The 25,511-nt window shown below is 35.7% G+C and overlaps 3 protein-coding genes across 4 annotated transcripts in view; 1 reads left to right on the top strand and 2 right to left on the bottom strand.

Moving 5' to 3' along the window:
• The window catches only part of LOC127849021 (uncharacterized), a 330,113-nt gene that overhangs the window by 162,045 nt on the left and 142,557 nt on the right, over positions 1–25,511 (bottom strand). The gene's annotated exons all lie outside the window — the stretch shown is intronic.
• LOC127847190 (uncharacterized) overlaps positions 1–25,511 on the top strand; it is a 233,394-nt gene that overhangs the window by 98,637 nt on the left and 109,246 nt on the right. For both annotated transcript variants that reach the window (XM_052378912.1, XM_052378913.1), the window contains exons 27-30: positions 593–738; positions 1,156–1,269; positions 6,073–6,297; positions 7,803–7,897. In XM_052378912.1, the coding sequence (XP_052234872.1) occupies positions 593–738; positions 1,156–1,269; positions 6,073–6,297; positions 7,803–7,897 (580 nt within the window). The remainder of the gene's footprint in view (positions 1–592; positions 739–1,155; positions 1,270–6,072; positions 6,298–7,802; positions 7,898–25,511) is intronic.
• Positions 9,728–12,495, bottom strand: LOC127847208 (uncharacterized). The gene is made up of 2 exons (XM_052378959.1): positions 11,200–12,495; positions 9,728–10,763 (listed from the first exon to the last, which is right to left on the bottom strand). The coding sequence occupies exons 1-2, from the start codon at positions 11,529–11,531 to the stop codon at positions 9,743–9,745; spliced, it is 1,353 nt and encodes a 450-aa protein (XP_052234919.1). The 5' UTR covers positions 11,532–12,495; the 3' UTR covers positions 9,728–9,742.

Genomic DNA, 25,511 nt, shown 5'->3' with positions numbered 1-25,511 from the left:
CCCTTCATTGGCACCCACTATGCAGTGCTCTTGTTTTTTAATAGTTATTGCCTTTTGTCAGCTAATATACTTTAAGTTTGTCTGCCCAAGGCCTTGAAAACTAAAAAGGTATAGGCTAGAATTATGTAGATATCATAAAGGGAATGTGCAGTACACAAGAGCCACAACTCCATGTGAACATAGTTTTAGATAAAGTTCCCTTTCTTTATTAATTACACTAAGTTTTGTCTTGTGCACATGGTGACCAAACCTGACTTCTTTTCTGAGTCCTACGCGACCGGGTTCAATCCCAATTCGTTCAAGCATGTGAATTTCAGGTCTGTGACTTCCGGCTTCCCCCCCTCAATACAAGACCACACCAAAGTTAAAAATTGATCAGAAACAACTTAATTGCTTGAAATCGCAGCTTTACTTCAACATATTTTCGGACTTTCGTGAGTCTAGTAAGTTGATTAGGTAGAAGTACTGAGACACACTCAAGGTCCTCACCTTATGCAGCCTCAGGCATGGAAGGACCTCGTAAACTTTGAAATACATACACACAGAACCAATTTTAACAATAAGCAACAATACTCTCTGTTGTCTCTTTAAGGCTTGACCTAACCAAACTGAAGTCATACTCGCTGGATATTTATAATCGCCGTTGGCAACGTCTAGAGGAGGACGTAATCCAGCGTCTGAAACACGCCACTGAGAAAACCACAACCCACAGAAGATTCGTGATCTACATCGACGGGGGTACGACATAGTGTTGTTTTCCACACATTTATTTCAAGATTGCAAACAAATGCATATACAGTTTGAAAAATACCACAATAATCAGGGATGCGATTCTCCTCATTTCAGCTGATTTCCTCCCTTTCAATAAAAAATAAAATAAAAATATAATTAGTTCTTAACTTTGCTGGATCTCTCTCTGTATATATGATGGTTTGAGTTAAACCCTGTAAGGGGGGTAGGACATTTTCCTCACCTAAGGTGGTTCTTAAATCACTCTCCAGATAATTGAATACAATCAAGAGATAAAAAAAACATATGCAACACACCTAAAGATATCTATATGATAGAAGTTCATGACATACAAAACATAGAGTTTAGTTCAGTGTCACTGCCTTAAATACACAGACATTAGAAACTCTTAAACATTATACACAGGTACAACGAAGTTGATCAGGAAGGACTTGGCCGATAGACTTCTTAGTTGGGCTAGGGGCGTGAATAAATCCAAGAGTTCAAAGAAGAGGTCATACGATTTGGTCAAGATCGCAGGTATTACAGTAATGGTAGTCGAGTCTCGTTGTAGGAAAATGGGGCTTAATGCATGTGAGTATTGGGTACGACACTTTCCGCCTAAAATGGATTTTCTCTAAGAAGAGACTTCTTTTAAATAAGAAATACCATTAAAGCAGAAAGTGGCCTCTCTGATAAGTCTTTGTCGTCTGCTTGGGCATATCTGGGACACTGTGCACAAGCATTAAGCCCCATTTTCCTTGAGAGGGTTACAATAAAGTTGATAAGATAGGACTTGGCTGATCCACTGCTCAATTCGGTGAGGGGTGTTTTTAAGGCCAAGAAGTTTAACTAGAGACCATATTATTTGGTCAATATTACAGGTATCACGGTAATGGTTGGATAGTGTAAATGTAATAGTCGTTCCTGACTTAAGCCTGCGAGGATAACACTTTCCTTCGTAACTGGATTTTGCTAAGAAAACACTTCCTTTAAAAGAAAAAAAAAACATTAAAAAACCAGGCAAGTGTCTTTCCTGCAAACTGCACGTGTTAATCTGTAATGACACTTTGTGCACAAGCATTAAGCCCCATTTTTCAAGAGAGGTGCTTGACAAAGTTGATAAGGAAGGATGTGGCTAATGGACTGCTTTGTTGTTAATAAGGCCAAGAAGTTTAAAAAGAGACTGCACAATTTGTCAAGATAACAGATATCACAGTAAGATTGGGTAGTGTAAATGCAATTGTTGTCCCTGATTAGCCTGCGCAGATGACACTTTCCATTGTTACTGGATTTTTGCTAAGAAAAGACTACCTTTAAAAGAAGAAAAACATTAAAAAATCAGGAAAGTGTCTTCCCTGCAATCTGTACAGGCTAATCTGGGATGACACTTTAGGCACACGCATTAAGCACCAATTTTCCAAAACAAGGCAAAAATGTAGTTTTATTGAAGGGTTGAACTGGTGTTATGGATATAGTGTCAGCCTTATTATTGGGAGGTTTCAGGTTTGATCCCCATCTCAGACGCATTTTCACGATAATTCTACACAAAGTATTGGTTCTTTCCGTGAAAGGATTTTGAGAGGCTACGGTTTTGTTAAAATATAGCTGAAATACGCATGGTATCTATTCTTAATAAATTTAGAATAATAAAAAAAGATTGGGCATTCAGCAAAGCATTTGTCCGTCCTCCACAACACTTTTCAATGGCGGACACCCGTTAAGTTCAGTTTTTGAATGGCGGACACCCGTTAAGTTCAGTTTTCACAAATCACGGCTCATATGTATAACCGTTTGTGTCCAAACATGTCAAGGGGAAATCTGTATCCATGGTATGCATTTAGAGACATTTACAGTTTTATTAGCTCATCTATTTTTTGAAAAAAGATTATGAGCTATTGTCATCACCTTGGCGTCGGCGTTGGCGTCCGGTTAAGTTTTGCGTTTAGGTCCCCTTTTCTCAGAAAGTATCAATGCTATTGCATTCAAACTTGGTACACTTACTTACTATCATGAGGGGACTGGGCAGGCAGAGTTAGATAACTCTGGCGTGCATTTTGACAGAATTATGTGCCCTTTTTATACTTAGAAAATTGAACATTTTGGTTAAGTTTTGTGTTTAGGTCCATTTTATTCCTTAAGTATCAAAGCTATTGCTTTCATACTTGCAACACTTACTAACTATCATAAGGGGACTGTGCAGGCAAAGTAATGTAACTCTGACTGGCATTTTGACAGAATTATGTGCCCTTTTTATACGTAGAAAATTGAAAATTTGGTTAAGTTTTGTGTTAAGGTCCTCTTTATTCCTACAGTATCAAAGCTATTGCTTTCATACTTGCAACACTCGCAAACTATCATAAGGGTACAGTAAAAGGACAAGTTGCATAACTCTGGTTGTCATTTTTATGGTATTATGGCACTTTTTTGACTTAGTAACTTTGAATATATGGTTAAATTTTGTGTTTCGATCCACTTTACTTCTAAAGTACCAAGGTTATTGCTTTCAAACTTCAAATACTTTCATGCTATCATGAGGTTACTGTACCTGGCAAGTTGATTTTACCTTGACCTTTGAATGACTTTGACTCTCAAGGTCAAATTATTAAATTTTGCTAAAATTGCCATAACTTCTTTACTTATGATTAGATTTGATTGATACTTTGACAAAACTACTCTTACCTGACATACCACAATAGACTCCACCCAAACCATCCCCCGTGCCCTCCCATCCCCCTTCCCCCCAATCCCCCCAGCCCCCTATTTTTTTTTTTATGATCATCTCACAAATGACCACCACACCCTCACACTATACCCCCCCACCCCACCCCTAAATGTTTTTTGAAACGGTTGAAAAACACAAATATTTATCTTTATTATTTTATGTTTGAAATATCGTCCAACCATCTCACCCAAGAATCCACCCCCCTCCCCCCCTCCCCCCCGAATCCCCCCCCCTAAATTTTGTTTTTGTTTAAGATCATCTCACAAATGACCACCACACCCTCACACTATACCCCCCCACCCCCCCACCCCCAATTTTTTTTAAAACGGTTAAAAAACACAAATATTTATTTTTATTATTTTATGTTTAAAATACCGTCCAACCATCACACCCAAGAATACCCCCACACTCCCCTTCCCACCACTTTTTTTCGCATTTTTGGAAGATAAAGTAATAAATGTCCACACTCCCACACTATACACCCCTCTTCACTCCACCCCTCCCTCCTTTGTGATTGAAATTGAGAGTCCCTTCACCTTTAAAAAGAAAAAATAGATGAGCGGTCTGCACCCGCAATGTGGTGCTCTTGTCTTACTTGCAGTTGTAGAGTTTGAGCCCATATTTTTATTCTATGTGTATTCTGTATAGGCAATATTTTATTATGCCCCCGTTCGAAGAAGAGGGGGTATATTGCTTTGCACATGTCGGTCGGTCTGTCGGTTCGTCCACCAGGTGGCTTCTGGATGATAACTCAAGAACGCTTGGTCCTAGGATCATGAAACTTCATAGGTACATTGATCATGACTTGCAGATGACCCCTATTGATTTTGAGGTCACTATGTCAAAGGTCAAGGTCATGGTGACCCGAAATAGTAAAATGGTTTCCGGATGATAACTCAAGAACGCTTAGGCCTAGGATCATGAAACTTGATAGGTAGGTTGATCATGACTCGCAGATGACCCCTATTGATTTTCAGGTCACTTGGTCAAAGGTCAAGGTCACAGTGACCCGAAATAGTAAAATGGTTTCCGAATGATAACTCAAGAAAGCTTAGGCCTAGGATCATAAAACTTGATAGGTAGATTGATCATTACTTGCGGATGACCCCTATTGATTATCAGGTCACTAGGTCAAAGTTCAAGGTCACAGTGACCTAAAGTAGTAAATTGGTTTCCGGATGATAACTCAAGAACGCTTAGGCCTAGGATCATGAAACTTCATAGGTAGATTGATAATGGCTGGCAGATGACTCCTATTGATTTTCAGGTCACAAGGTCAAAGGTCAAGGTCACGGTGACCCGAAATAGTAAAATGGTTTCCGGTTGATAACTCAAGAATGCTTATGCCTAGGATCATGAAACTTCATAGGTACATTGATCATGACTCTCAGTTGACTCCTATTGATTTTCAGGTCACTATATCAAAGGTCAAGGTCACGGTGACCTGAAATAGTAAAAAGGTTTCCGAATGATAACTCAAAATGCTAATGGCTACGATCATAAAACTTTATAGGTACATTGATCATGACTTGCAGATGACCCCTATTGATTTGGAGGTAACTAGGTCAAAGGTCAAGGTCATGGTGACCCGAAATAATAAAATGGTTTCCGGATGATAACTCAAGAACGCTGATGCCTAGGATCATGAAACTTCATAGGTACATTGATCATGACTCGCAGACGAGTTCTATCGATTTTGAGGTCACTAGGTCAAAGGTCAAGTTCAAGGTGACCCGAAATAGTAAAATGGTTTCCGGATGATAACTGAAGAACGTTTATTCCTAGGATCATGAAACTTGATAGGAAGATTGATCATGACTTGCAGATGACCACTATCGATTTTCAGGTCACTAGGTCAAAGGTCAAGGTCAAAGTCACCCAAATAGTAAAATGGTTTGCGGATGATAACTCAAGAACGCTTATTCCTAGGATCATGAAACTTCATAGTTACATTGATCATGACTGGCAGATGACCCCTATTGATTTTCAGGTCACTAGGTCAAAGGTCAAGGTCACAGTGACAAAAAACATATTCACACAATGGCTGTAACTACAACGGAGAGCCCATATGGGGGGCATGCATGTTTTACAAACAGCCCTTGTTTATTTTATATGCTTTTCAGTAACAAAATAAGATGTTTGGCTTGCTGCTCTTTACTGCACATTTTGACCATTCTCTGTGAAAACAGGGTTTCATGCCAGCACAGGCTTATCTGGGACAACACTTTACCCGCAAACTTGATTTTTGCTATGAAAAGGCTTTCTTTAAATGAAAAATATCATGGACGAAAGTGCCGTCCCTGATAAGCCTGTGCGGGAACCGGCCCAATTCCTAAAGTGGTGAAAAAACACACATGTTATTTGAGCCTTCACCATTTAGATATATGACTCATTTGTAGTCCTAGAGAAATTAAAATTTAATTAAAGACCTTTCTTCCTAGATTTAAGTTTTAATGCTTAATTTCTTACCCTTAGATACTGATGAGCAGCAAACAGCATAAAACTTGAACAGACTGCGAGTTACTTGCAGGCTGTTTTTGTTTTTTGCTGTTTGCGCATAGTCATTTTCACTTTCTGAGTTTAAAAGTGTATAATAGCTCTTTTTATTGTTGTTTCAGGTGAGTCAGTGAATACTTCACCAACTTCCAATCAATCACCAGAATCCACTGAAAACTCACAAAAGCTCGAGTTCTTTTACTCGGAAAACCTCCTGCAGGTGTACCCGTTTGAAGTGGGGGTCACAATAAGGGCCCTGGAGTCACACCTGCCCAAGGGACCGATTGTGATGAGGCTGCTACAGGAAAGGGATCTTCTGAAGAAGGAGCCAATCATAGCACCCGATGGTAATTGTCCTCATTACTTTAGTTTAAACCTATTTATTATACCCCCACAAACGAAGTTTAGGGGAGTATATGTTGGAGTGAGCTTGTCTGTCTGTCAGTCGGTCCGTATTAAGTGTCCGCTCTCTAATTCAAGTTGTTTTCATCCGATCTCCACCAAACTTGGTCAGATGTTGTATCTAGATAATGTCTAGGTCAAGTTCGAATATGGGTCATACCAGGTAAAAAACTAGGTCACGGGGTCCCTTAGTGCCTTTTAAACATTGAGCATGGTAGCTGCTCTCTAATTCAAGTAGTTTTCATCCGAGCTTCACCAAACTTGTTCAGAAGTTGTATCTAGTTGTTGTCTAGGCCAAGTTTGAATATGGGTCATGCCGGGTCAAAAACTAGGTCACGATGTCACTAGTTCAAACATTGAGTATGGTGTCCGCTGTTTTTTGTAAAGACAACATGCAAAATATTCTTAGTCAATGCGGCATGTGGGGGTATTCGTCATGTCTGTTGAGGAGAAAAAAACAGGCTATTTTTTAAGATAAAAATGCTCTGTTTAATCGTGATTGCTACAGGAACCTTGTGCAAAAGACTTATCTGGTATTTGTTTCCATTAAATACTTACACTTATCCCTTGATATAGGTGACAATTATTCATTCCTGTTCACATTGGATTGTAAACATCACCATTTTGTCATATGATAATTGCCAGCACATTGTTCGTGTGTTCTTTTGTGTATCATACAGTTAAATCATTTGTAGTCATCAACATTTTGTGGTTTAAAATGTTGATTTCTGATGTAAAAAGAAGACTAATTTGCACTGGTCAATTTCCAATGTGTTTTTAGTTAAACTTGTGGATCGGTGTACCAATGTAATCCACCGCAATTAATGTTCCACAAATAATAATGATTTTGCAGTTTTTTAATTGCTTAACACAGGACACATCCCAAGTGCCATTGGATAATATTCAGGGGTTTACCTGCTATTTAAAAAGGCCATAAAATGGACTGATCTCAAAGAAAACAGCCCCGATTTTTACTGGAAATTGTAAAAAAAAATGTTTATAGAAAGAAGTGTCTTATGATTATTATATCTAAAAAAAAATTCATAAACATCTAACAAAGTGTATAACTAGAATTAATATGATTTTGTTCTCGTAATTTTAATTATTATGCAGAGTTATATTAGCTAAGTTTTTTTCCCAAATCTGTGGACTTTTAGTGCGAAATGCATTTTTTCTGAAAAAATGGCCGGGAAATGTTCAGATGTATAAATATTTATTGATAAAAAAATTCCAATTTGTTCCATTTTGCCAATTAAAACCTCCAAATTTTCCATTCAATTGCTTAAAAAAATCCCAGACTCTGTTTTCAAAAATGGCTTGGAAAACCCCTGATTTTGCAGACTAGTTAAAATATGATTTGCATTTCTGAGAGCATTTATGGAATATCATATAGCTGGATAATATCTAAAATCGTTATGAAATAACAGACAATTGTTTCGTTACATTCTAGGTTACATTCCAAACTCTGTAATCCGGAAGAAGTTTAAACTAGAGAAGGCAACTCCAAGATGGACGGAGAAGGAGAAGCCATTCGAGCTTAAACCGGTTTGTGTGATTTGTTCATACCAGTTTGCTTGATTGGTTGAACCGGTTTTTGTGATTGGTTACACATGTTTGTTTGATTGTTTAAACCTGTTTGTGTGATTGGTCATTACGGTTTGTGTGGTTATACCTGTTTGTTTGATATGTTAACCGGTTCGTGTGATTGGTCTTAACTGATTGTGTAATTGGTTAAACTGGTTTGTGTGGTAAAATTGGTTTGTGTGATTGGTTTAACCGGTATGTGTGATTTGTTTTACCATTTTTGTGTGATTATTTATACAGGTTTGTGTGATTGGCCTTGTTTTCCCCTGTACTATTGAATAATTTGAGCTATGCCCTGGGAAAGTGGTGTCTCTTCTTAACAAAAAACCAGTGTAGGCGGAAAGTTAATAATCATTTAATGTACATGTAACATTTCCAACTAATTGTGATATTTTATTGAATTCAAGTTTCTTCTAAGACAGAAGTTTTGTATTATGATTACTGAAATAGGCTTTCAGAGGCACAAGTACCAAATAAAAAAATCTTTTATTAAAAAAGAAAACATAAATGATTAAACATATTTTTCTCAAAAAAATTGCTAACGAAAAATGCAACATATTGATCAGATATATACATGATATAATAGGATAATTCAACATATTGATCAGATATATACATGATATAATAGGATAATTCAACATATTGATCAGATATATACATGATATAATAGGATAATTCAACATATTGATCAGATATATACATGATATAATAGGATAATTCAACATATTGATCAGATATATACATGATATAATAGGATAATTCAACATATTGATCAGATATATACATGATATAATAGGATAATTCAACATATTGATCAGATATATACATGATATAATAGGATAATTCAACATATTGATCAGATATATACATGATACAATAGGATAATTCAACATATTGATCAGATATATACATGATACAATAGGATAATTCAACATATTGATCAGATATATACATGATATAATATTAATACATCTCAATAATTTCTTAACATAATACACATGAAACCGTATATTAATTATAAGATTTTTTTACATGGCAAATCTCACATGACTCGAGACAAAAGAACAAATCATCATCACCATAGATAGTTGTCATACATTGTACTATCTTAGGATCATTAAACATTTCATTTAAAAATAAATTTCATTAAAAGTAACAAATATATGTTCATTTCTTGACATAGATATAAAGTGGTTAAACTTAATGCGTCATTCATAGAAAAATTTGAAATTACATTCATAACAGGGTTTATAGAAATGTTTGTTCCACTAGAAACGCTATTTCAATTTCATAACAATGATTTTATTGCTCTCTCGCATCCCCACGATGATCTGGTGACTGTTGGAGTTGTAACAGACAGACATAGGGTAGCTCAGTCCCTCTTTCTGTGAAGCTAGAGTGGCCAGTTTCGTTCTCCCCTCACGATCCATCTGAATGACAGTATTGGAGTGGAATCCAGCGACAATGACTTGCCCTATAGGTGTGACATGTAAACCATAGGGCCCACTCAGTTCAGGGTCAGTGTACGTTGATAGCAGGCTGCCATCTGTGGCCAGTGTGAGCACCTTGTGTTGACAGTTGGTGACATAGATCCTGTCACCAGTAGGACTCACTGCACATCTGTGCACTACAAAACATAGAACATGTTATGTATTAACACATGATTATTAAATACATTAACACTTAAAAACAATTCTCCTCAAAGTTCAGTATATTTTAAAATATCCACAGTAGCGATTATATTGTATGTTTAAATATTTACATATATACTAGTATACATATGTTTTTACAATATGTTCCATATGTTCAATATTCAACAATATTTTCAATACATTTACCAGTAGCTATATCTGATTTGTCCTCATAAAGCATTTTCACAAGTGCCCCAGTCAATTTGTAGTGGTAGAGAGCTTGGCCAGACGTGATATACAATGCTCCCTTATGGTGGGTAATGCCATTAGCTAAATGTGGTAACTGTAACTTCCTCCCTTTCACCAGCTGCCCATTGCTCACAGACATAAACTGCACACCGGTATTACCAAGAGTCACAGCCACCTCACTGGATGTTATTGGGCAAATGTCACGTGGAGTATCAGCCACATCACTGTGACCGGACACATTGTAACTCTGATCCAACAGTTTTAATTTCTTATTTCTGAAATCTGCAACAATGACATGACCACTAGGCAGGCTGCAAATGCCTTTGATAGAGCAAGTCGGACTTGTGTCACTTGATATTTTCACATTATATTCGGACTTTCTCTTTACTGTCAACACCTGGTTTGGATTCATCTTGAGTGTGAGAATCTTTCCAAGACTGGGCTGTTTAGTCAGGTACTGGTCAATGTCAATGTTTGCCTTGAATATTATGGAACTCTGAACCTTGACTGAGTTCTCCTTTAGAAATGACTCTGACTCGAGTATCTTGTCAAAGCATTTCCTGCTGGCTATGAACTCAATGTCCTTCTTGCTCTTATCACATAGGCCCTGTACAGCCTCACTGAGTTGTTGCAGTTCATCCTTCAGTCGGCTGCAGTTGTCAACATCTTTTTTGAGAGAGGTTTGCAATGTAGACCTTATTGTATCTAGTTCTTTCAAAGTTGAATTTTCTAGTCCATCCAAATCAGCATTTAATTTCTTACGCACCTCTCTGATTTCTTGCAGTTTTTCGCTGTATGATCCCTCCACGAAATGAATGCTGGCCTCTTGTGATCTCTTAAACTTATTTAGATCGGCAAGAATTACTTGAATTTTGTTTGACAACTGCCGGATATCCACTGACAGATTTTTGATTGATTCAGAAATTAGAGCCACATTCGTACATTGTCTGAAATACAAACATTAATGCTAACAATTCATTATCAAATTGACATATAAAATATGTTGGTGAAATTAAAAAAAATGGGTCAAATTGATACTATTTCAACAAGGTAGTGAATGAATAAACACTTTGAGTCTAATTTAGTCTAAAGATGCCCCCTTCCGGTTTAAAACTCTTATCAAATTAAAACGCGTACATTACAAACAAAAAAACTACTTATTTTGCAATTTAAATGTCTGGGAAAAATATGTCCTCTTATATAAAACTTCATTATTTATAATTGCTTAGAATAATGCTTGAACTGGTTAGTCTAAACAACTGAACTCTGATTATGAAACTCTATCATAATTTACATATTTGATTAATGCAAGCGATATCAATCTTCTTTTTACGAATGAGGTCACTTTCAACTACTATAAACGTATAATAGAGTGTAACTTACCTGTGATTCACTAAAAGACAATCAGAGCAGCACAGCAGACTGTGGTCCTGGCAGAACATTTTCAGTGTCTTGCTGTTGTGAACATCACATTTCAGTAGCAAATCCTCGGTTGTCTTTGTTAAAGGCCATTTATTTGATTCACCTCTTCCATATGTTACATGGTTGACAAACATTTGATCGTGGTGATAAAGGCATGTTTGACAGAAACACTTCAAACATGTTTCACAAAAGACATCAGCACTAATTTCGATATTTTTACTTTCGCAAGCAACACAAGAATAGTCCTTCACAAAGTCTGAACTGTCATTAACTGAATCTACAGAAGTTGCCATTTTCAATAGATATTGTGGACTGTCCTCTGATTAAAAAGTTATGAATTCACTATTAGTTTTACTACGTTTATGAACTAAAGCGAGTGTTATCAAAACTCTAATGTGTTGCATGAAGACACACACAATAAGGTACAAAGTCCATAAACCTAACCATGAGATATCGTTTATAAACTGTTAAACACTTTTCTTATCACAGGGGTAATAAGCGTATTCTGACAATGGGTGAAACTTGCAATAAATATTAAGTTAAAGGGAATTGTTCACAGATTTTCAAATGTTAAAAAAGTTTTCTTTTATTTATTTTAACAAGTGTCCAATATTTGGAGTAGTACAAGATTTTAATTAAAGCAAGAAACAAGATGTGTTTGTGAAATACAATGTCCTCCTTTATGACGTTTGACCTTGAAGGATGACCTTGACCTTGACCCTTCACCACTCAAAATGTGCAGCTCCATGAGATACACATGCATGTCAAATATAAAATTGCTAGCTTCAATATTGCAGAAGTTACATTACATGAGCAATTTTGACCCATATATTTGACCAAGAAGCATGACCTTGACCTTTCACCACTCAAAATGTGCAGCTCCATGAGATACACATGCATGCCAAATATCAAGTTGTTATCTTCAATATTTCAAAAGTATTCATAAAATAAGCGATTTGGGCCACATATATGATTTCAGTAGCAAATCCTCGGTTGTCTTTGTTAAAGGCCATTCATTTGATTCTCCTCTTCCATATGTTACATGGTTGACAAATATTTGATCGTGGTGATAAAGGCATGTTTGACAGAAACACTTCAAACAATGTTCACAAAAGATATCAGCACTTAGTTCGATATTTTTACTTTCGCAAGCAACACAAGAATAGTCCTTCACAAAGTCTGAACTGTGATTAACTGAATCTACAGATGTTGCCATTTTCAATAGATATTGTGGACTGACCTCTGATTAAAAAGTTGTGTCTTCACTATCAGTTTGACTATTTATATGATGTTTCCTGTTAAGCAGGAAATCGACTTAAAAACACAATGAAGTACATAAAAAAATAACAACGAGATAGTGTTTTTAGAGTATTTAACACTTTTCAGAGGACAGGGTAATAAACATTTTATCAGAATGGGTGACAATTTTTATACAAGTGGTCAGTAAAAGGGCATTGTTCACACATTTTCAAATGTTAAAAACAGTTTTTGTTTTGTTTAATTTTAACAAATGTCCAATATTTGGAGTTATAGTGCAAGATAATATTTAAAGCAAGAAAAAATGGTGATAAAAATGACTTGTCCAAAATGCATATATCTTGAACTTTTGAAAGCCAAATTCAATGTGCTACCATTACACTGAGGATTTTAAACTTTTAAAGAAACAGTCAAACAATAAATCGTACACATATTTCCAAATTTTCGATGAAAAGCGTTACAAACGCTAAATAATTGTTCTGATTTTGTTTGATGATCGTCCATAAACGATCCAATATTTTTATGCCCCCCTTCGAAGAAGAGGGGGTATATTGCTTTGCTCATGTCGGTCTGTCGGTCCGTCCACCAGGTGGTTGTCAGACGATAACTCAAGAAGGCTTTGGCCTAGGATCATGAGACTTCATAGGTACATTGATCATGACTCGCAGATGACCCCTATTGATTTTGAGGTCACTAGGTCAAAGGTCAAGGTCACGGTGACCAGAAATAGTAAAATAGTTTTTGAATGATAACTCAAGAACGCTTACGGCTAGGATCATGAAACTTCATGGGTAGATTAATCATGACTTGCAGATGACCCCTATTGATTTTGAGGTCACTAGGTCAAAGGTCAAGGTCACGGTGACCCGAAATAGTAAAATGGTTTCCGGATGATAACTCAAGAACGCATACGCCTAGGATCATGAAACTTAATAGGTAGATTGATCATGACTTGCAGATGACCCCTATTGATTTTGAGGTCACTAGGTCAAAGGTCAAGGTCAGGTTGACCCAAAATAGTAAAATGGTTTTCGGATGATAACTCAAGAAAGCATACGCCTAGGATCATGAAACTTCATAGGTAGATTGATCATGACTCGCAGATGACCCCTATTGATTTTGAGGTCACAAGGTCAAGGTCAGGGTGACCCGAAATAGTAAAATGATTTTCGGATGATAACTCAAGAACGGTTTTGCCTAGGATCATGACACTTCATAGGTACATTGATCGTGACTCGCAGATGACCCCTATTGATTTTCAGGTCACTAGGTCAAAGGTCAAGGTCACAGTGACAAAAATCGTATTCACACAATGGCTGCCACTACAACGGACAGTCCATATGGGGGGCATGCATGTTTTACAAACAGCCCTTGTTCTTAGTATTGAGTGTCATTCTGCTTGTTTTGAAACAATTAATGGCTACTTCTTTTTATACAATCGCTTGCAAATTTTAACAACTCACAATTTCTTTTCAGAAGTTGACAAACTTGCAATCACGAGCAATATGTAGGACAAAAATGTCAACCTCAGAATCAACCCTGTCAAAATTAAGGAAGTCAGTCACAAAATTGTGTTAGATCTAAACCCCATGTGATATTCATCTGCATTTCAGAGTTAGAAATCAACTTCAAATCAATTGAGAAAGGAGAAGAAAATCAATTTTAGTGCTTAACCTTTTCCCTATAAGAAGCAAAGTGAACATTTCGCAGTCCGTTCAGGTTTAATGCTGTTTGCTGCTCGTCAGTATCTAAAGATTGGAAATGAAGCCTTTACAACTTGAATTCTGTAAGAAAGGTATTTAATTAAATTTAACTTTGTAAGGGACTACAAATTCATCAAAATACGTATCTAAGTGGTAAAGAGTTAATAAACATACCAAAAAACCAACTTTGCCACAATGAATGAAAATGTTTTTGGTAGATTTAGATACTTATAATACTAAGAAAATGCACGTTATATAAAGCCTTATGATGGAAGTCAATGGTGAACAGGTCTCTTTTAAATATTGTTGTATAAAATTGTTTAAAAATTATAACCCGCCGACCGGTATAGAAAGCAGCACCCTTTTCAGTAATGCAAGTGCAGTCGAAAATGACCTAACGGCCACTTGAGAATAACAGTCAGCTGCAGACAATGGTCAGTCTGGATTCCCCTCCGATGAAAATCACACTATATAACACTTGAGAATAATGGTAAATTGTCCATAACGTCCAACGGCCACTTTATTCCACTCCGAAAGACATGTTTGAACTCAAACAATGGTAAAGCAACAGTAATTTTCGATTCGCGAAAATTAAAAACACAGCACATCATTTGTCTGTCTATATTGCGGGTAAAGCATCTGGTATTGGTAATTGCCTTTGATAGTTCTATGATCGAAAGTCGTGTTGGAACTGAAAACAACGGTCACGCGTCAGTCGTGTTGAGTCCTGAAATTAAGAACAAAAACGAAACAGGTGCACATAACAATAAGAATGTTTATAAGTAGCAATTATCGGCTGCATTCATAATGACAAAGCATGAGCGCGTGACAAAGTTAATAAATCTTTATAGCTGATAAGGTGTTAAAACAACACTAAGCTGTCTAGTGTTGTTATAAGAAGGCGATAAAAAGGATTAGTGATTATCTGTTCAGGAAAAATATATACAGAATTGCAATTTTTTTAGCAAACTAAAAAATTTTAACCAGATTTTGGCGTCTTTTTATTTGAATCAGAACAATGCAGTTACCGGTATATAATACTGTCGGTTTATGCCAGCGAATCTGCTTTTATAATTGTTTGAATGTGACGTCAATGACATGTTACAATCTTTATATAAAAATACATCGCAATGAATGTAATACCAACTGTAGGATTTATTGAATAAACGTACTATCGGTTTATGACAGCGAATCCGCTTTTTAGACTTGTTTGGTCGTGACTTCAATGGCATGTGACAAGATTTATTTTCTGAATGAACGAGATGCATGAGTAAACAATTATACTTGCGTTGATAAAGTCATTTATTTAGTTTAAAAATATTAAATTAAATCAATTTATAAGATATTCTGTATTTTTAATGTAAGTTAATTATGTTATTAGGCTTAGTTATTGGCAGTGAACCTTTGTTTCACACTGTATGCAAACGACTGGGTGGGGTTACGACGTAAAAAAACTCCTAACTGACCAACCATCTAAAAATTGTGATCCGAAAACAACAGTCACCTGTGGACAATGGCCAGTTTGGTCATTTCCCTTGACTGACCGCTGTTCTCAGATTTCCCTTGACTAACTACTGTTCTCAGATTTCCCTTGACTAACTGCTGTTCTCAGGTTTGATTGTATTAAAGTCTCAACAATAAATAAAATTCTTTTAAAATAAGATTTAGGGTGTTAATGTTGGTGAGTGTTGAACGATATTCAGCTTTATCAATCAGATCAGAGATCATAGTTGTTTTTATAGACGAGGTTCTTAGCTGCATCACACCCAGATCAATAACAATGTTTTACTCCAGTTTTGGTTACTTTTTTTTCATAATTAGATACTTTTGATAATGTATCAATAGATGAGAAACAGAAACACCATGTGAAAATGAAATAAACACTAAACGCAAATGATCCATACACGTTAAAATATTTATACGCGCTTTCTTTATAAGAGCTGTTTTTGTTTTTGTTGTTTCCCGTAAATAGCTATTTGACTCAATAAGCTATCGCCTTGTGAATTATCACGATCATTTTAAATATGTTAGCCAATCTCATGGAATTCTTCTTATTAAATAAATTACAAATGGTATCTATAATGTTTTTTCTAAAACACATTAAGGATCTTTTGTTTACCTTCCATGTGTGCATGAATATTTTTTTAAAAGATATTTCTGGTCTAAGAATAATTAGCCTAAGTAAATGTGATAGCCTTGAAATAACAATGTTCAGACAGGCTGACCAAACACAGACCATGAAACTGTGTGAGATGGATTGTGCATGTACGTCCGCCATTAAAACAGAGGTCCTTATTGCCCAGCTGGAAAAACGGCTTTTGTAAAACCCAATGCTTAAACATGTTTAAAGTTTAAGTACAAAAAACAATGTTTTTTTTGTAAACAATTTATCAGCATAGGCAACAACAATGATTATATAAACTATACAAATACACAGATGCAATACAAATAAATAAATATGAGAATATAGCCTTAACCCATTTATGCCTAGCATCTAGAAAAAAGGCCTTGGCAAACAGCGTAGACCCAGATGAGACGCCGCATGATGTGGCGTCTCATCAGGGTCTGCACTGTTTGCTTAAAGGAATTTATGTAAGAAATATTCTAAATATAGAAATTAATATACTAGACATACCTAATTTTGGAAAAAAAATGATCCAATTTAGAAGGATGGGAGAGTCCACTAGGCATAAATGGGTTAAAGTATTAACACTCAGCTGGCAATGTGCCAAATACAAATTATATTGTTCCTTACCAAGAATAGAGTGTACAATTGTTTTGACCACTTAGCCTTTTCACTGAAAAAACAATAGTTTCACTCAATTGACATTGTTTTAAAACCAATCCTGCGTCCATATACTTGTCAAATCAGTGGATGCAGTATGAGTATTTTGTTTACGCTATACTACAAAAATAGACAGTCAATCAAAATATCTGTTATTGTAAATGGATAAACATTTTGAAGATTGGGCATTTTCTAGTTTACGCATTTATGGTATTTTTCAAAAATATAATAATCCATTTATTCATTCTGGCTTACTGGCCGGAAATTATTCACAAATGCTCCCAAGGTTTTATTAATTTTTTAAAACTTACAAAAGTCGAGTAAGGTCAAATTCTAAACCAAAAACGTTTTTTTAGACACAGTCCTTGTATTCAAAGCAGTTTCCTTTCATGTATCTAACCCTTTCAGTGCGGGAACCGAATTTTAAAGGCCTTTGCAAACAGTTTGGATCCAGATGAGACGCCACAAAACGTGGCGTCTCATCAGGATCCAAACTGTTTGCTATTCTGATAGTATTCTTTGGAAAAAAATTGAAGAAAAAGCTTATTTTATAAATTCAGTAGACATTTTAGCAGACGACAAATTTCCCAGTATGCAAAGGGTTAAAGGACATTTCACGTGTTTTTACATCGACAAAATTGAAAATAATTGTTTAAGATTTGCAAATGTTCAAAGTTGTAAAATTTGCGAGGAAACAGTAATACTGAACATTTACCATGCTCTTATTTAATATCCATTATATGCATCTTTGACGATTTAAAAACCTTAACATTATAAAGCGTTATAAACGTGAAACGATTGATTAATTTGGAGAGTTCTCTTGTTATTATTATATTTTGTGACATTACCACCATTGCTTATATAAAGTATAAAATACAGCCCTGTTACCTTTTTATGCTCCCAAAAATAAATTTTTGGGGGAGCATATAGTCGCCGCTTCGTCTGTCCGTCCGTGTGTCCATGTGTCTGTCTGTGCACAATTGTTGTCTGGGCTATTGCTGAGCAACTAATGACCGGAATTCAATGAAACTTTATGTGAAGCTCCACTACCAAGAGGAGATGTGCAAATTATCAGCGGGTTCTGGTCGGATGATTTTTCACAGAGTTATGGCCCTTTGAAATTTTCCATTAACTGTACATATAGTGCAATTCTGGTCTGGGCTATTTCTCAGCAACTAATGACCGGAATTCAATGAAACTTTATGGGAAGCTTCACTACCAAGAGATGTGCATATTATCAGCGGGTTCTGGTGGGATGATTTTTCACAGAGTTATGGCCCTTTGAAATTTTCCATTAAATGTACATATAGTGCATTTCATGTCCGGGCTATTTCTCAGCAATTAATGACCGGAATTCAATGAAACTTTATGGGAAGCTTCACTTCCAAGAGGAGATGTGCATATTATCAGCGGGTTCTGGTCAGATGATTTTTCACAGAGTTATGACCCTTTGAAATTTTCCATTAACTGTACATATAATGCAATTATTGTCCGGGCTATTTCTCAGCAACTAATGACCAGAATTTAATGAAACTTTATGGGAAGCTTCACTACCAAGAGCAGATGTGCATGCAAGCGGGTTCTGGTGAGATGATTTTTCACAGAGTTATGGCCCTTTGAAATTTTCTATAAAAAAATTATTGTCCCCCCAACTACTGTGCCCTCAAGAAGTTTCCTTTTATCTGAATATATAGTGCAATATTGTGACAAAAAAACAACTTTGGGGAGCATCATCCGTCTCCGCCGGCTTCTTGTTTCTTTTTAGCTCACCTCATTGCTCAGGTGAGCTTTTAGGATCGGTCTTTGTCCGTCATTCTTCCGTCCGTCATCCGTCTGTCAACATTTGGTTTGTAAACACTCTAGAGGCCACATCTCTTGTCCGATCTTCATGAAAAATGGTCGTAAGATTGGTCCCAATGATATCTAGATTGAGTTCGAAACTGGGTCATGCTAGGTCAAAGCTCGATCACTAGATCAAAAAAAGAAAAACCTTGTAAACACTATAGAAGTCACATTCATGCCCAATCTTCATGTTTCTTTGTCAAAATGTTTGTCTTAATGATATTTTGGTTGAGTTTAAAAGTGCTTATGGTCCGTTGAAAAACATGACCACCAGTGGGCGGGGCAGTTTTCCTAATTTGGCTATAGAGAAACCTTGAAAACATTCTAGAAGCTACAATTTTTGCCCAATCATAATGAAACTTAGTCAAAACATTGGTTTTATTGATATCTCTGATGACTTCGAAAATGGTCCAGATCGGTGAAAAAAACATAGCCACCATGGGGATGCGGCAGTTTTCCTTATATTTTTATCGTAAAAAGGCTTGTGAACAGTCAAGAAGTCACATTTTTGCCTAATCATCATGAAACTTGGTCAAAACATTGGTTTTATTAATATCTCGGACGAGTTCGAAAATGGTCCAGATTGGTGAAAAAACATGGCCGCCAGTGGGTGGGGCATTTTTCTGTATATGTATTAAGTGAAAACATGGGAACTCTAGAAGTCACATTTTTGGCCCAATTTTCAAGAAATATGGTTAGAACATTTGTTTCCTAGATCAGAGAGTTAAGTTCAAAAATGGTTCCGGTCTGTTGAAAAACATGGCTGCCAGGGGGGTGGCTTTTTTCTCTATATTTATATGTTAAAAAAAGCTTGTGAACACTCTAGAAGTCACATTTTTTGCCCAATCATGATGAAACTTGTTGAAAGCATTGGTTTTATTAACCAGGTTTTGAAAAAAAAAGTTATTAGATTGGCGAATGTTGGCGGGCGGGCTGGCGGGCGGGCCGAACAAGCTTGTCAGGGCCATAACTTTGTCGTTAATTGTCAGATTTTAAAATCATTTGGCACATTTGTACACCATCATTAGACAGTGTGTCTCGCAAAAGAATAACGTCGATATCTCCAAGGTCAAGGTCACAATTTGAGTTTGAAGGCCAAAAATGGCCATAAATGAGCTTTTCCGGGCCATTACTTTGTGATTCATTGTGAGATTTTAAAATCATGTGGCACATTTGTTCACCATCATTAGACGGTGTGTCGCGCGAAAGAAGCATGTATATATCTTCAATGTCACAATTTGAGTTTGAAGGTCAAAAATGGCCATAAATGAGCTTGTCTGGACCATTAGTATGTCATTCATTTTGACATTTTAAAATCATTTGACACATTTGTTCACCATTATTGGACGGTGTGTCGCGTAAAAGAATTAAGTCAATATCTCCAAGGTCAAGGTCGCCACAACTTTAAGTAGATTTTGAAACAACTATGTAACAATGAACAATCAGTAACAATGCACATTTTGATTTTGATTTGTCTCTCTTTATCAGTCTTTTTATGCTCCCGGTAGGGTGGCATATAGCAGTTGAACTGTCCATCAGTATGTCAGTATTTGTGTATGTCAGTCTGTCTGTCCGTCCGAGAAAAACACTTTAACGTTGGCCATAACTTTTGCATTATTGAAGATAGAAACTTGATATTTGGCATGCATGTGTATCTCATGAAGCTGCACATTTTGAGTGGTGGATGTTCAAGGTCAAGGTCATCCTTCAAGGTCAAAGGTCAAAACAAAAACATTTTTTTTATTTTATTTCAAAGCAGCGCAATAGGGGGCATTGTGTTTCTGACCAACACATCTCTTTTTCTAATTGAAATCAAGGTCAATTTTACAAAAGGGGGTTAACAATACACATTTTGAATTGTCTCCCTTTAAACTGTAACTCCAATATAGTGCGGTCCGTTATAACGCTGTGTCCAATATAACGTGGGGGGTCCTTGGATCCCGTTTTTTCTCCAACCTTCCATTTCTGATTCAAATCCATGTTATGCAACTTCATGTATTTTCATAAATTCAAAGAAGCCAGCGATCTTAACTGATGTTAATCGATTAGAGGTTAAACGACACTCAACAGCTAATTGGTGTTAATATGTTGTGTAATGCCAATAAAGGTTTGAAAACTCGCGAGTCGGTGTTTATTACATGTATTCCCTATCAGAGCGGTTCGGTGCGCTAATTTCAATAAGACAAGTGCAAGCGGAATAATTATCAAATTAAAGTTATTTAAAACGATTACCTGTTTATGTTTTGTATTTTTCGTGTATTGTATTTCATTGTATAAACTATGGCTGTGTAAGTGTGTTATCGTTTATTATATGCTACACATGCTTGATAAATAAAAATATTTTTGTGTGTGTTAAATGTTTCAGTACGTATACGAAAAATAAATGTTAAAATCCTGACGATTTATTGACATGCTAACGCAGTGTAATAGTTAACAGAGATTCACCTAAATTTTTGAACGTTATCAGAAAGTCCACGGAAAGCACGTTTTTTACATGCTGCGTATGACGCAATAAAACATTTCTTTGTACATGTATCGTATGCATTCAATCTAAATTTAAATTCGCTCGTCCGATGAAAGCTGTGTCCCATTAATGCACTGTACTAATTTTTCTGAAAAATGGCGTAGGCATATGAATTTGTTTACGAAGTTCGTAAACATATTTCTTGTCATAAATGTTAAACATTATTTTTTTGTAAGTGATGTAATTATATTGGATTATCGGATAAATGTGCACATTAAAAAAGCGGTATGTATACTGTTATCGTTCGATTCGGTTTATATATGCATGTATTTGCGGATGACAACACAGCATGACAATACACAGGACCTATATTATAGGCTATACTATACCTGTTTTTATAGCCCCTTAAATAAATAAGCTCAAAACTTATAACACTGTCTGTTTATAACAATGTTGCGTGGCTTGGACCCCGTCATCCGCGTTATATTGGAGTTACAGTGTACTTCACTTTTTCCAACTGAAAACCTGGTTTTGTGACAATTTTGTCACTTGTTTATATCTGAGATTAGTTCGAAAATAGTCCGATCAGTTAAAAAACATGGCCGCGGGGGGGGGGGGGGGGGGGGGGGGGGGTTGTTTTCCTTATATGACTAAACAGAAACCTTGGGAACACTCTAGAAGTCACATTTGTTGCCTTATCATGGTGAAATTTAGTCAAGACATTGGTTTTATTGATATCTCGAACAGGTTGGAAAATGGCTCTGATCATTGAAAAAAACACGCTTTTTAGATCATCTGATTGCTCAGGTGTGGTTTTAGGTTCGGTCTTTGTCCGGACCACATTTGGTTTGTAAACACTCTAGCATTCACATTTCTCAAGCATTTTTTATCAAAGTTTCTGATTAGCTATATGGCCACAAGATCTCAGTCAAGTTTGATAATGAGCAAAATCGCATAATAAATGTGTTTGTGTGTGTGTGTTTGCATGTTTGTTGTGTTTGTTTTTTTAGGGTATCTGGCCTATCTTATGTTGACATTTATGGTACATTATAACAAATTGCTTGCAGTGTTTAGGATATCTGAACTATCTTCTGTTGACATTTATGGTACATTATTACAAATTGCTTGCAGTGTTTTCAATACTAGCTTGTTTGGTAAGGTTGTCAATTTTCTTCAATAAGAATTTGTAGTTTGATTCGTTTTTCATTCTGTTTTCTTAACGTATCTCCTTTTTGTGATTACATAAGATTTGTACAAACCCTTTCTCGGTGTTTTACATTTAATAAGCCTGTCAAAAGGCAGCATGTAGATAGAGACAATACGAGATTGATGCCCTTTACTTTCTTTTTTCCATCTGTCAATTCGTCTATCATCTATAACTGTCCTTAATGAACTCAGAAGCTTTAGAAGCTGTATTTTTATGCCCCCCAGTCTGTACTGGTTTGTTGATTTGTGTCAGACTTTAACATTTTCCATAACTTTTGCAATATTGAAGATAGCAAACTTGATATTTGGCATGCATGTGTATCTGGCATGGAGCTGCACATTTTGAGTGGTAAAATGTCAAGGTCATCCTTTAAGGTCAAAGGTCAAATATATGGGGGACATAGTGTTTGACTAACACAGCTTGTTTACCTAATACTTGAGTATTTTAAAAGAATGATGTTCTTGATGCAAATAAAAGTAATAATCGTATCTGACTCATCTTGCTTAAACACTTGATCACTAGGTCATATTTTTGACAAAGATCGAATAAACCCACTCCTCTCAGGTGAGAAAACTAGGGCCATCTTGGCCTTCTTGTTTTCTTTTATTTCTGGATCTATTTAGTTCCAATGTTAACATTATCAATTTAAGGCATTAAATGGCAAACTTCAATATATGCCAAAATCTGTGCAAAGGTCCCTTTAAAATTGGAATATCAATTAAGATACTATAATATAGTGACGGCACTACATCAAGAATTTTGAACCTCAGCTCTAATTTTAGGTTGTATGTTTGCCTTAAGGCTGCAATCACAAATATGAATATATGTGATCTTTTGCAGTTACAGTAGGCTTGATTGTTCTTGTACACATCATAAATAAAGATGAAAATGCGATCTAAGATTGCAAAATAAGTATTATGAGCTCTTATTGAATTCGTGTTACCTTGTATTGTATTCTCACAGTCATGCTCTGCAAAAACAGTGCTTAATGCTCATGCAGTATAATTGGTGTCTGCAGTAATAAATCTGCAGACACTGAACATGAAAATAAGCAGTTTGAACAGACAAACACAATGGGGAACTTTCAGAAGTTAGATAAATGAAAGTGAAACTACAAGCAAAAGGAAAGTAATTATGGAAAGTAGTTCCAAGATAATTCGAATTTTCTGTTGAATCATTTGAAAATGAAAATAAATAATATGTGCGATAAATTTGTTAACTTAAAAGATGGGATGAAATATAATTAAGGAATGTAATTGTACTATAAGAATATTTGACCACTATCTGAGCATGCGCGTATGTCTCATTTATGATGAAAAAATGTTTGTATATTTATTTCATTTAGATCATTATGTGCAAGGAATACGTTTAGATTTTCTTGGAAAATCCGTGTTAGTTGCCGATCTGCCTGTGCTTGCAAGTTTGAGGTGAAATTTGTCTGTGTTTTATGACACTAAATTTTAGCCTTTGCAAACTGAAAAGACTAATCTAGAATGGCAGTTTTAGCACATGCATTAAATCCTGTTTTCCCTGAGTGTCTTTCTTTCTATGCCCCCGGATCGAATGATCGGGGGTATATTGTTTTTGGCCTGTCTGTCTGTCATTCTGTCATTCTGTCCCAAAACTTTAACCTTGGTCATACCTTTTGCAATATTGAAGATAGCAACTTGATATTTGGCATGCATGTGTATCTAATGGAGCTGCACATTTTGACTGGTGAAAGGTCAAGGTCATCAATCAAGGTCAAAGGTAAAAAAATAAATAATCAAAATTCGCTTTAGGGGGCATTGTGTTTCTGACAAACACATGTCTTGTTTTTTCATTGTATGAAGTCACAAAATGACGCTGTTGTTGGATCAGAAATGTATGGATATTTCTTTATAATGTCAGGAATGAGACTGTGCATGTGAATGTTTGTTGGAAATTTGATTGTTTGGGGTCAGAGGTGCTACGAAAATTATTTAAATTCATTGAAAATTTGTGAAAGATGAATTATATTGGTTGCATAGTTTAAGAAGGTCTTTGTTGTGCTTAAGTGCCTGCAAATTAATTGTTTCAAATTAAAGAATTGCAAAAAAAATGGATATGATTTATATGATGTATTACTCCCTTCTTTTCTTACTATTTAGGCCAACATTTTCCTTTTTTCTACTACTGTTTATCTTTATGCTCTTATACTACAGTTTTAACCCTTTCCCACTTAGAAGCAATGTGAAAATGGCTATGCGTAAACAGCATACAACCAGAACAGTCTGCAAATAACTCACAGTCTGTTAAGGTTTTATGCTGTTTGCTGCTCATTGTTATCTAAGGGTTGGAAATGAAGCCTTTACAACTTGAATTTAGTAATAAAGGTCTTTAATTTAACTTAATTACATGGGACTACACATGTGTCACTTGAATTTAGTAATAAAGGTCTTTAATTTAACTTAATTTCCTGGGACTACACATGTGTCACTTGAATTTAGTAATAAAGATCTTTAATTTAACTTAATTTCCTGGGACTACACATGTGTCACTTGAATTTAGTAATAAAGGTCTTTAATTTAACTTAATTTCCTGGGACTACACATGTGTCACTTGAATTTAGTAATAAAGGTCTTTAATTTAACTTAATTTCCTGGGACTACACATGTGTCACTTGAATTTAGTAATAAAGATCTTTAATTTAACTTAATTTCCTGGGACTACACATGTGTCACTTGAATTTAGTAATAAAGGTCTTTAATTTAACTTAATTTCCTGGGACTACACATGTGTCACTTGAATTTAGTAATAAAGGTCTTTAATTTAACTTAATTTCCTGGGACTACACATGTGTCACTTGAATTTAGTAATAAAGATCTTTAATTTAACTTAATTTCCTGGGACTACACATGTGTCACTTGAATTTAGTAATAAAGGTCTTTAATTTAACTTAATTTCCTGAGACTACACATGTGTCACTTGAATTTAGTAATAAAGATCTTTAATTTAACTTAATTTCCTGGGACTACACATGTGTCACTTGAATTT

Source organism: Dreissena polymorpha, chromosome 10, assembly GCF_020536995.1.
Source record: "Dreissena polymorpha isolate Duluth1 chromosome 10, UMN_Dpol_1.0, whole genome shotgun sequence".
Lineage (NCBI taxonomy): Eukaryota > Metazoa > Mollusca > Bivalvia > Myida > Dreissenidae > Dreissena > Dreissena polymorpha.
Note: the sequence above shows the minus strand (reverse complement) of the source record. Positions and strands in the feature narration are given on the sequence as shown.